Genomic DNA, 13,099 nt, shown 5'->3' on the forward strand with positions numbered 1-13,099 from the left:
ATACATATATCATATAAATGATATATAAAAATAAATCTGAAGAAAGTTTTATTGTTATTAATATCAGCATATCTCTCTATAGCTAAACTTTCAAAGCATCTGTACATTTCTTCATTTTCATACATACACATTAAGTTGCGAAGCAACTCTATAGATTTGGTAAGTTATTTATCTTGGACACATTCACAAATTATCTTCACCCTAGTAATGAATAGGGGTTTCCTTACTTTTATTTTATCATAAAATTAAAATTATGACTTATAACGTACTCCTCCTTGTTTTAAAGACGTATACAAATTTAATCTTGTAAATTATTTTCAGAATCCTAAAATGGGTGTAAAATATAGATAACTGTACGCAGTGTACTGCTAGTTTTTATGTATATGCCAGAAAAACCTATTAAAGCCAGAAAGGTAAATATGAAATCTTTTAATTAATATCTTAGCTGTTTAATAGATTTTAAGTACATGCAAACAAAATGGCATTTAGCCGAGTGACATAGATAGTGTATAGATGTATAACATAGTTTACTGCCTAGATCCTCTGACATTCTTTACGTGCAAAATTATGCTTTTGGTAGTTGGAAAATATTTTTAATCACGTTGAATTGATATTTTAATCTTAGTGTTTCTATTCTACTTATATTACAACTATAAATATTTTGTGCAGTTCATAGATATTAATTCATGGAATATTTTAATACTAGATTTTTTAAAAACTTCTACATTTTTAATTAAAAAGAATAATTTAGTTCCAGTGAAAATGTAAAACATTGGGTAATGAAAAAAGTGGAAGGGAGGGTTCGAATAAGAAAAAAAAGTTTGAAAAGATTCGTTAGCAAAATCCCATTATTCGACAGTTAAATATCCATACTTCAAGCCAAATTCTAATTGTTGAAAAGTAGTTTTAGAAGCGAAGCCAATCTACAACTCACTTGTATGTCTATCCGTTACAGGGAAAATGTAAATTACTCCAGGGAGTAAGGGAGGGGACAATGGATCGAATATTCAATCTTTAGGAGTCTCAGACTTTGGGGACTGGCTTAAAGGGAATGTGCAAGAATTTAGCAGTTTCTGACTGAGTTTGGGGACTTGCGCAAGAAATGCCGTTACTCGCTATGTTAGTTTTGAATATATATAGTTTTGCAGACAGTGAGTAGTTCAAATATAAATACACAGCCCCCCTCCCATACTATATTTCACTCCCTTCATCCCCACCTCCTTTTTGAAAGTAGATGAGAAAGGGAAATGGAGAAGGGAGGCGGGGGAAATAAACAGGATAAAAAGGGGCAGGAAGGCGTGCGGGTCATATACTTGCCCATCCAGCTACACGCCTGCCTGCCCCTTTTTTCCGTGTTCACATCACTTGCCCCCAAATCTCTTTTCTCTTTCCCTGTCATATGAAGAGATCCAGGGAGATATTTCTAGTAATTAATTACAGAATGGTTATGTCAGTCTGTAATACTGGTAATCTTATTTTCAAATGATTGCTTTTTTTTCTTGGAACTTTTTTCTTAGTTTATGGTTTTCTAGATTTAATCAACAATCACTTTACAATTTCCACCATATTTTCGGGATTATTCTGGTTTTCATGGCCTTTCTTTAAAAACTCTTAAATTGAATTAATTGCCCATTGTCCCCTCCCTTACTCCCTGAAATTACTCGGATGTTATTTGAGTTTGACAACTTGTTTCTTTTGTATACTACCAACAAGTCTTTTCTCTGTCTGTTGGTCTGTCTGTAATTCTGTAGGGGACATTACCAGGGAGTCAGGGGATAATGGGCTGTTTATTACACTTGTCCCCAAAGATTTATAATAACGTTTTATAATTCGTAGGCGTAACAACTTTGGGGACTTTTAATTGGTTGATTAATTAAGTTAAGTGTTCAAACATTACAACCATTAATTGTAATTTACAGAATGGGTAATTTTATGTATTATAATTGGGGATATACATCAATTTATAGGCTATTGTCTTATTCTTTTAGATCCCTGGGACATTACACTTCTTAATTGGAAATGTGTTTTTTTGCCAAGGATTGAATTTGCTTGCAGGGGCCAAACTCAAAATGATCGAATCAATGAAATATGTATAATTTGGCGGGGAAGGGGGGCTCCAAGAGTGATCTACTTATAAAATAAAGGGTAATACCGTTTCGTTTGAAAGAAAGTTTTGTTGAGTAATGAACCTATGTAGCAAGTCCTTTTTATTTTAATACACGTATAATAAAGTGCTGCGAAAACCGCACTTATTTCTCTTGGCCTTTTATTCTCCGAACCCCCCCCCCCCCCCCCCTTGAAAATTCTGTAATGCCTAGCTGTCACTGATGATCGGCTAGGCAAATTTAGGTTTGAATTTAAAGGAAAATAGTTTTACTTTAAGTATGTTCAATTTGAAATATTAAATTTGGGCATCCTGTCCATCTGATGATGAAATTATTGGCATTGTTTTTGTTGACAATATGGCAAAAAATAAAAGTGGTCATGGTTGACATATTATTCATAGATACTTATTACAGTATGTTGTTTTGATATAATAATTTTACAGGTTATAATTTTAAAAATCATAGCAACTTATTTTGATTTGACATATATTTCCATAAAATCTAGGGACGATTCCACAAATAGTAAATTTTTATACATATGTATTGAATGTTACTGTAAGCTATTATTTGACGAAAATAAATTTATAGGAAAGCTACGCATTTAATGATAGGTAATATGGACGTTTGTCTGTCAGTTTTAAATCTGATTTTGGAACAGTTAGGCTAGGTTCAGCTTACTCAAATCAGGGATAGCCAGTCTAACCAACAATTCTACAAAAAAAATCACGAAACCTTATGGGGTATCTGGTCATATAGTTTGTTTTTGTCATGTAAGTGAAGAGAGGTGGGAAAGAAGAGAAGGAAAAGGGGAAGGGTTGAAGGGAAATTGGAGTTGTTTGTCAGAATATGATTCCCTTGTCCCTGACTCACATACACTCATCAGGTGACTAATAGAAATTAATTTTTATCTTAGTCTGATAAGTAATTTAAAACCGCTTTTTGTCTGGAATATTTGATGCATCCCTATTGAGTAAGTAAGTAAAAGTAAAGTTTCTTAAACAAGGTGCGTATTGCTGAATAGAAAACTTTTACATGAGATTTAGGTAGAATATACATTTTGCTCAATTAGATACATTTACCCAAGCTTTATACATTTATATAATTATACTTGAAATATTCAGATATTTCTATTATTTATGCGATTTTTTTGGATGTGGAGGGGGAATTCCAATATAAAAATAGCACGAAACCATAGTAGTGAGAAAAAAACCAGGCCTAGAAAAATATAAAGCTTGGACGGACGTTCTAGGTTGGTTATTTTAATTCCTTTTATAGCAATTAACAAGATATTTAAGTAATTCAACACATACAATAATTTTATGTATGTTTAAGGTGTAGAATACTTATTACATTTATAAGTCTGTATTGTACGTGTACGTGTACAAGTATGTTGTTAATACTTTAGTACAAATGTTGCTGGCGAAATCAGGTGGTTCTGGTTCAGTTTCTTCAGGGAAGAATGGGACATTGGGCTGTTTATTGCACTAGTCCTCAAAGTTTTTAAATAACGTTTCCTTAGTGGATAAGTAAACAACTTTGGGGACTTTTATTGAATTTTAATTTGTTGGTTCATTAAGTTGAGTGTCTTGACGTTTCAGCCATTAATCAATCGGTCGTTAATTTTGACTTTAAAAATGATGTAACTTTTAACATTGAGACATTTCTTCGTAATTTTTAAAAAGTGGCATAGAAAGTTGTAACTGCCCGTTGATTATATCTTCGAAGGACTAAGCAAGGTAAAACTTGCATCAAAACTAAAAAGTACCTATTTAAAAGTTGCATGTATGCCCTTATAACATGTCGTCTATATTTGTGAAAAGAAATGTTAAGCTGAGCTCTGGGGCAGATGAAAGTGTGTAAAAAATGAAATACTAATATCCTGTTATGGTTGCTATCATCATACACAACTTGCTAACAAACTACCAACTAATATCTTTTCCTTTGACATTTATTGGTTGTTTCAAAATGTATTTATTGTTGTTGGGTTAGGGGGCCGGGGGGATGGGTATGGAGGAAGGGAAAATCTGGGTATACCTGGGAAAAAAGGCGCAGTCTGCTTGTATTCAGAAATACAGGGATTACGCATAGTTTGATAATATGTTTATTACCTCGGAAACGAAATAAAGAACATTTAATAAATTACAACAAATATTGGTAATACTATGTAGAACGATTTATTTCTGTCCGTTTGTCATTCTGCCTGTCCGTCTTTCTGTCCTCATGCCTGCCTGTCCGTCGGTCAGAATGAAGCTTTTAGATTTCGCCAACTGCTTGACCGATTAGGCTCTGCCTTTCAGAGAAGAAAACATTTATAATTTTTACTTACGCGTGCTACTAAAGCCTATATTTCAAAAACAAACATTTGATACATTGTTATAAGATTAAAACCAGATTTTTAGCCCCGAGGAACCGAAGGCACGGGCTAAAAAAATAAATAAAAATAATTGTTAAAATAAGCGGATTATTAGCAGCGTAGAAATAAAAATGAACTGTTATTGCATTACCTCTATTCCTTGTTTGTTCTTATTACATATACAATATTTAATGTTTAATCTATATAAATATACCCACATATATTATTACAAAAGCTCTCATAACATTTTTGTGTACACTTTTAAGTAGCGGAGCTACTCTTTATTAATTTTCAATAGTTTGATATCATACGGACTTGACACAATTACACCCCTATTGTATTAGATAACCTAACAGGCATTCAACCTTTTGTTCGCACGACCTTTATCTTGAAGTCCAAACTGAGTTTTGTCTCTATACCCCCCCCCCTCTAATAATAAGAGGGCAGGGAACCATTTATGCAATTACAACTAATGCTAAAGCTAATAGCCTAATCTGTTCTTTTCCAAAATACTTTGAAACGATTGGATAACTTTTAAATTCCGGTTTTAAAACAGTAGGCCATTTTAATTATTTTAAATTTCAGATGGGCGGTCAGGCGGCCAGAAAGATGAAGCTTGGATTTGGGGCCGCCACAGGATTCACTATACTTGTCCTTGCTCTAATTGGTGGAGTCGTCGGGTGGATTCATACCAGAGACAAAATTGAACATAAGGTAGGCACAGGGCCGGTGTAACAGTAAAATTGCCGCTTTAGAAATTCTGTAAATTACCAACAAGGATGACAACATCCATAAGTAGCGAAGCACAAAAAATAAAATCATAGGTGGTAATACGTACAAGTAGATTTAAAGTGTATTTATTAATTGATTTATTGGAGAAAATAAACATGAAACCCTGTTTTATTTTGTATAATGATGACAATCAAAGTAAATAACATAAAAGATGCTCATAACAATGGGAAAAATTATTTTGATACTGATATCCCAAAAAAGTTTTAAAATTGGACCAAAAACACCAGAGATATGAGGAAATATGTAAAACATATAAAAATAGCAAAAACCTGCTAAAAAGCAGTCTGACCGCCATGCTTATTTTCTTAAAACGACAGGAAATTTAATTTTCAAATTCTTAACTTAAAAAAATTTGGAAAATTGGACTTTATACATCAAAGATATGGAAAAATTTAAAAATAGCCAAAAACCTACAAAAAGGAAGCCTGACCGTCATGGTTATTTTCTTTAAACAACAGGAAATTTAATTTTGATATGTAATTTCATAACTTAAAAAATTTTGGAAATCGTACCATAAACACCAAAGATATCGAGAAAAATGTGAAAAATAAAAAAAATAGCCTAAAACCTGCTGAAAGACAGTCTGACCGTCATAGTTGTTTTCTTAAAAGGACAGAAAATTTAATTTTGATATCTATAACTAAAAAGATTTTGGAAATCGGAACATAAACACCAAAGATATGGAGAAAAATGTGAAAAATACAAAAATAGCCTAAAACCTGCTTAAAAGCGTTCCTACCGCCATCGATGTTTTATACTTAATTGTGTTCCTTATTGATGGGAATGCTGTCAAAAAATTTCAGCATTCTATCTTTTATAGGAGCTGAGTAAATCCCATTTCCCCCATAGCGTTACGGACTGACGGACGGACGGACAAAGTGAATTATAGAGTAGCTTCGCTACTAAAAAAGTAAAATAATTTATATTAGGCTATACTACAATGCAATGATTCACTTAAAGCTAAATCCACAAATTCGAAAATTAGCTACAAGAACTTCCATCTCTAGAAAAGCCAGCTAGATAAGCATTTATGTAAATTCATGTAAATTATAAGAATCAAAGGTATCCACGTTTTTAAAAATGGGTCGAAAACATCTGTTCTTTTTTATCTGTAAGAGTAAAAAGGAAACCAACACAATTGCTAAAAGTAAGGACCACGTAAAAGCTGGTGCCGATGCCGAGAACCTGAGATAGTTAAATTGTTTAGATATATAGTTACAAACTTAAGATAGATAGATAGTTTGTTCAATTTATATAGAAATGTAAATAAGTGAATATGGCAAACTTTGATAGAAAATTGGTGCCCTTTCATAATACCTTTTTGCTATTTTTCATGTATAAATATTAATTGCTTGGATATTATTCTGTGTATGGGCGATTAAAAGGTTGTGGTTTTGAACTCTTAAAAAACAATTTTCCTATATATTTTATAATTTCCTTGTATTGATTTTTTTAAATAAGGAAAATTAAGTAATACCTAAAAATTTTTCAATCAATATAATTGCTTTCTTTAGATAATTACAACACTAAAGTAAACTAGAGTTATAGAATAAATCTACATTATAGAGTGTAAAAAATTTGTATAATTGTGACCCAAAATAAAATTAGTTATAGGAGAAATCACATAAGCTAAAGTAAAATAGGTAATAATTAAGGGCACCCTAAAGTAAAATGATTAATAGGATAAATCAACATAAACTTGACATTTCACTATCAGACTTTGCAATTCAACTTCTTCATACAGGGTTGCCTATATACAGCCAATAATGGATTTTCAATTTTTTAAAACAGAAAATTAACTAATGTAATAATATCATTTTCTCGTATTCATTCGAATCCGGTGGATAGGAACCGGTTCTAATCCATACGAAAAAACTATGTCTAGCATCGTATTATATCCAGCTTTCTACGAATATAAAAATGTACAATCATAAGATTAAAACCAGTTATTTTTGCCCGTGCTTTTAGCACTTCGGGGCTAAAAAAAACTGGTTTTAATCTTATAACTGAACATTCTATATCCGCGGGAAGCTGTTTATAATACGATGCGAGAAATAACTATTATTATTATGAATATTATTCTCTTCAATAAATCAGAAAACTTCTCAAGATCAATAATATTCCGCCTTAAAATAAAGCTCAATCTTACAAGCCATTAAGACAGACATACATCTATAAATAGCCTAAAACCTTCCAATTTGAAATATAAAAATGTTTCCTGTAAAGCACAACCCGATCACAATATTATTACTGAGATTTTTAGCTTCATACAGAACACCAATAGTTCTTTTTATTAGAGGTTAACATAATAATAGCGTTTTATCCACCTATCAAATCTTATTTTTTTCTCACTCACCCTTTACACACATATATTGCAACTAAATTGGATATGAATTCACAATTTACATAACCAAATCGAATATCATCTTCACTAATAATGCATAAGATTTAGAATTTAGATTTTTTGTTGAGTTTTAATTATGTCAATATGAGTTCTTTATTTATAGGCAGTTTTGGATTTCTTTTACCAATTCTTTCAGTATTCTTAAATCATTATCATATTTGGGTAATTCCTTCAAGGTTAGGATAGGTTAGGTTTATTTGTTTAGTAACAGCCCTGCAGGAGAGAAATCTAAAAAATTTCCAGGCTTTGTCTGAATTTGTTTCTAATATGACAAGCCGTCTATTCAATAATTATGTATATAAAGCACCTAAACGGTTTTAATCTGAGGGTTCCGAGTCCTGTAAATTTCTTACAGTTGGAAGGGAGGGTGTGCATTATTTTTTTTTAAATTAGGAATATTTTTAAACTTTTTTCAATTTATATTTTATTTCAAAAAGAATTACATAATTACATATACGTCCAATATATACAAAAATATTAAAAGATACAAAAATAAACTTATTGTTTGGATAAAAAAAAAAGTTTTCTGCTTTCTATGCAAAAAAAGATTTGCGTGCACAGGATTTGAAAGAAAGTTGTTTCAATATATTGGTATTACATGAAAAGATCTCTACTCGCAATAATAAAAATCCTCTGGACAATAAAACTTGGATGTACATGGAACATTAGTCCTGTCCACTATTCTAAATAATTTTGTCTGTTTTTTTCTCAATAAAATAAGCTACCTAAAGACATATCTACAAAAATTTCTTTTCAGCTTAAATAATTTTAAAGATATCCCCCCTAGACTATAAAAGTTTTAAAGATTTTTAATCAATATAATAGATTTGAAATCTGCATAAAATTTTAAGGATTTTTTATAAAATTCGTTTTTTTATATAATTCTTTATTTAAAGGCGCAAATACGATTTAAGTTAATAAATTTTGACCAATAGGATAGCTGGATTGGAAACTACCTACGCTCTAATTGGTTGAATGATGTACGTCACTTAAGCTTCTCCAATCAGAGCGCAGATAGTTTTCAATCCACCAATCACAGATCTCAAAATTATTTAACTTAATTTGTATTTGCGCCTTTAAATAAAGAATTATATAAAAAACGAATTTTATAAAAAATCCTTAAAATTTTATGCAGATTTCAAATCTATTATATTGATTAAAAATCTTTAAAACTTTTATAGTCTAATCCCCCCTGCAGTTCAATACATCTAGGGCAAAATATACCTTAAATTGTAGAAAGGGGGGGGGGGGTAATCAATTTATAGATTACTCTCTTTTCTTCTGTGTTTTAATTGTGTTCTTTTTCCGAAGCAAGTGCTTTGCTACAGTCAAAACTCAAAATGAATATTGCAAAAAATTCAAGTTTTTATCATATTTTAATTTTTACAAATTAAACATTAAAACCTAAGGCCAAATTTAAAAAATGGGATAGTTAACATAAGATTTTTACAAAGTAAATTAAATGACGTCTCATTTTATCGTTAAAATACAATGCCATAGTATATTTATTTATTTCTTATAATCTGACTATTTTGAACCGTGCTAATGTCCCTCGTATAAATAGCAAGTATGCCTTCATCTTTTACATTTAAATTTTTTCTGCTGGACATCAAAATATTTGGGGGGAGGAATTTGTTTTATATTTTCCTTTTTACAAAGGCATATTAGTTTTTGGATTATTTGGTGCTGTCTCAACATATTCAATTGTTTTCCCTGTTTTAAAGGTGAAGCTTTAATACATTTATGACAAATTTTTCCGTCCGTATGTCCTTATTTTTAGCATTATTCTTTTCAATCAATATTTAAACTTTTCTAGTCAATATTTTTCAAAGCTTGTTTATCCATTATCTAATTTGTTGAGCTTTGCTTTATATAGGTTGTCATCCTTAGCTGGACAAAGTGTCTTAAAAATCAGCCATGTGACGTCATAGAAATGAGGGAGATGAGAGGAGAAGTGGGAAAGAAAACCCATTAAAAAAATTGTATAATCCCTCGTTTTTTTTGACGTCACACTGCTGATTTTTTTTAGATAGTTTGTCCAGCTACTTGTCATCCTTGTTAATTAAGGTCTTGTTGAATGATGACCTGGAACGTATGGGAGAGATGCACGGGATCCATGGACCTCCAGACAGCTACAGCAGCTATGATAATCAACTCAACAAGCATCAAATGAGACATGAAAATGGTAAGTAGTGCATTCATTAGAACAAGACTGTGTGTGTGTAGTAGCCTGTCCCGGATTTGAAAAATTTTGTTAAAATTTTTGCCCCCAGCCATAATATAGTTGATTTATGCAAAATATTGACCCATGCAAAATATTTTTTCTGTAATGCAAAAATTGCGATGGTACAAGCACTGCAAAGTTTTTAAAATTTGCAAAAAAGACCTGTTTTTAAAGCTCTTGTACCATCTCAATTTTAAAGATTTTTACAAAATTTCAATTCTAGTGTGTCTATATAAACCTGAAATTTACCAAAAAAAATGGGGGGCAGTCTCAATTCTAACATATAATGGAAGAAGGTGTAGCAAGTAATTTTCCAAAGTAAAAATTGCCAAATTTCATACATAAATAATGGGGTTGGGCTGGAATCGATAGATACAGATATCCGGCTGATTCATAATTCTGGATATCAAGTATTTAGGGTTATATTGACACACTAGAATTGAAATTTCGTAAAAATCTTTAAAATTGAGATGGTACAAACTTTTTAAAATCTGCAAAAAGACCGTTTTTAAAGCTTTTGTTTCATCTCAATTTTAAAGATTTTTAAGAAATTTCAATTCTAGTGTGTCAATATAAACCTAAATACTTGATATCCAGAATTATAGATCAGCCGGATATCTGTATCCATCCAATCCAGCCTAACCCTATTATTTGTGTATGAAATCTGGCAATTTTTACTTTGAAAGATTACTTGCTACACCTTTGTCCTTCATATGTTAGAATTGAGACTGTCCCCATTTTTTTTGGTAAATTTCAGGTTTATTTTGACACACTAGAATTGAAATTTTTTAAAAATCTTTAAAATTGAGATGGTACAAGAGCTTTAAAAACAGGTCTTTTTGCAAATTTTAAAAATTTTGCAGTGCTTGTACCATCGCAATTTTTGCATTACAGAAAAAATATTTTGCATGGGTCATTATTTTGCATAAATCAACCATATTATGGCTGGGGGCAAAAATTTTAACAAAATTTTTCTAAAACGGGACAGGGTAGTGTGTAGTCATAACTTTTGAAGATATAAAAGGTTTAAAAATAAATTTTATATTTGCTAAGCTTTGAACCTTTGACTAAAAGATAAAAATTAGTTAGCTGTTAAGATTAAGTTAAGATATATCGTGGAAAGACTGGCAAAAATCATTAGTTACAAAAAAAAACATTACCTTCTGAATAAGGAAGTCTGTATGCTTTAAAAGACTTAACTTTTGTAATCCAATTGAAATCTGAATTCCTGGTTCAAAGTTTATCGTATGACAGACTATGTAACAAAACATAAACAATCTGCTGTATAAAGGTAGTAACACGAAGCCATTTTAAATGATTTTTTTGGCTGTAAGACAACTTCAAGTCTAGCGGCTTTCTTTCCCTACTAAATATGATATTGGCCTGGTGTACTAAGGGCTTGAAACTCCATTTATTTACTTATCCCTTACAAAGTTTAATCATTTAGTTAATCCGAACAGCTCTGGGACAACTATAAAGGGGGAGAAGGGAGACAGAGGGCTTAGGGTAAGTATGCACTTTTTAGTAAAAGCTAGGCTTTTTGAAAATTATGTTTTGTACGTCCGTATGTAACGAAAAGCTCTAAATCTTTATTTTGGCATGTTAGAATTGTCCTATTGATTTCAAACTTTGCGAGATGATTCCTGTAACAATTATGTACGATTTAGCAACTTTACAGTTGTCTAGAAAGTCCGCATATATATTCATTGTTCTATCGTCTAATTTTAGAGCTTATGAGTAACATGAAAATTAACATTTTTTGTGACTTTTTTCCTTTTATCTAGAATCTATTTTTTTAGAATACTTTTACTTACTATTACTTCAGATATTATTGTTATGATTCAGTTCACTATTCAATTAAATTTCATCTATGCATTTTAATTTTCTTGATGTTATTATATTATATACTCATTGAATTATAAAAGTTTCATCCATGGAAAAAGCCAATTTTAAGTAATAATTTATCTATATCCTGTTATTTTAGTTCTATACTAGTAATGATATATGAAAATAGTAGCTTTGCTCCATAAGTTGTATAAAATAAAGTCCTGTCTCCAACAGAATCTTCAAGTTTTACTGTTATTCTAAAATCAGGTTTATAGATGACTAGTTGAATAAAGAATCTATAAACTCAAACTTTACTTCTTTTTCTTGCTTGGCAAAAAATGTAGAATTATATATATATATGTTAAGATAAACAATATCAAAACGGTACATAAGTGCATAATAAGATTAATTAAAGAATCTAATATCAAGCAAATTGCATTTTAAAACTTTTAAGAGAATCCGATTAATAATAAAAAAAACCTAAAAATTATCGTTTGAAGATAAAAGTTTTTTAAACCAATCTATTCTTTTTATCAGGGACCTCCAGGTATGACAGTTCGTGGACCTCCAGGTCCTCCAGGACCACCCGGACAGAGCTGGCTGGATCATAACAGCCAGGGATCAACAACCTGTGGATGTAATGAGTCTCTCCTCAGATTATATGTGAAGGATTTGAACCCGAAGCTAATACCTGGACCCGTTGGACCTCCAGGACCTCTGGGGCCAGAAGGGCCGTCAGGATTACCGGTAAGATCAGGAGCGGCAGGAAATAAGTCTTTAAAGGGATTATTTTGGTGATAAAATTGAAGTTACAAGAGCTATTTTAGAAATTATTCCCTAAAAGCAATAAGCTTAATTAAATTAAATAATTTAAATCTTGAAATATTCGAATTTAATTAAACTTTTGAAGGGTTAACTGGGAAGGAAGAGAAGTGTTTATGAAATGGTATAGTCAAGAAATGTAGTTATTCAAAATATAATATAGAAGTTGTTTTATAACTATTTAATTTGTATTGATTGAAAAAAATTACTCTAAAAACTAATACAGAAGGGTTAATTTTGTAGGGTTGTATGTATATCAATTTATCTTGCATTGTCTTATCCCTTTAGGTCCCATAAAAATATTATATGTATTACTACATATTTTAGGGGCCAGTAGGACCGCAAGGAGAGGAGGGACCACCTGGAAGCCTGGGACTACGAGGGGAGCCAGGGGATCCTGGATCTCCAGGACCAGAAGGACTTCAAGGACCTAAGGAACAGTTTTGTTTTATTTATGATAAAAATATATCCAAGAACTTTAATGGCTTTTAATCATTTAATTTATTAAATTAGATTTCAAAAGAAAAAATCTGGATATAAAAATAGTAAAAAAATGCTTCAACAATATATTA

General features: G+C 31.1%; 1 protein-coding gene across 1 annotated transcript; it reads left to right on the forward strand.

The window, feature by feature from the left end:
• Positions 1-319: 319 nt before the first annotated feature.
• LOC145315472 (uncharacterized) lies at positions 320-13,019 on the forward strand. Its single transcript, XM_080155455.1, has 6 exons — positions 320-413; positions 5,044-5,172; positions 9,722-9,839; positions 11,326-11,384; positions 12,243-12,452; positions 12,855-13,019. The coding sequence occupies exons 1-6, from the start codon at positions 378-380 to the stop codon at positions 13,017-13,019; spliced, it is 717 nt and encodes a 238-aa protein (XP_080011581.1). The 5' UTR covers positions 320-377.
• Positions 13,020-13,099: the final 80 nt, after the last annotated feature.

Source organism: Acartia tonsa, chromosome 4 (genome assembly GCF_053477335.1).
Source record: "Acartia tonsa isolate MP-2025a chromosome 4, ASM5347733v1, whole genome shotgun sequence".
NCBI lineage: Eukaryota > Metazoa > Arthropoda > Copepoda > Calanoida > Acartiidae > Acartia > Acartia tonsa.

Bases quoted from the DNA above. Each gene is read 5' to 3' on its own strand.
- LOC145315472 (XM_080155455.1), top strand. From the start codon at position 378: ATGTATATGCCAGAAAAACCTATTAAAGCCAGAAAG. The intron at 414-5,043 runs GTAAATATGAAA...TTTAAATTTCAG, and splicing joins AACCTATTAAAGCCAGAAAG to ATGGGCGGTCAGGCGGCCAG. The intron at 9,840-11,325 runs GTAAGTAGTGCA...TTAATCATTTAG, and splicing joins TCAAATGAGACATGAAAATG to TTAATCCGAACAGCTCTGGG.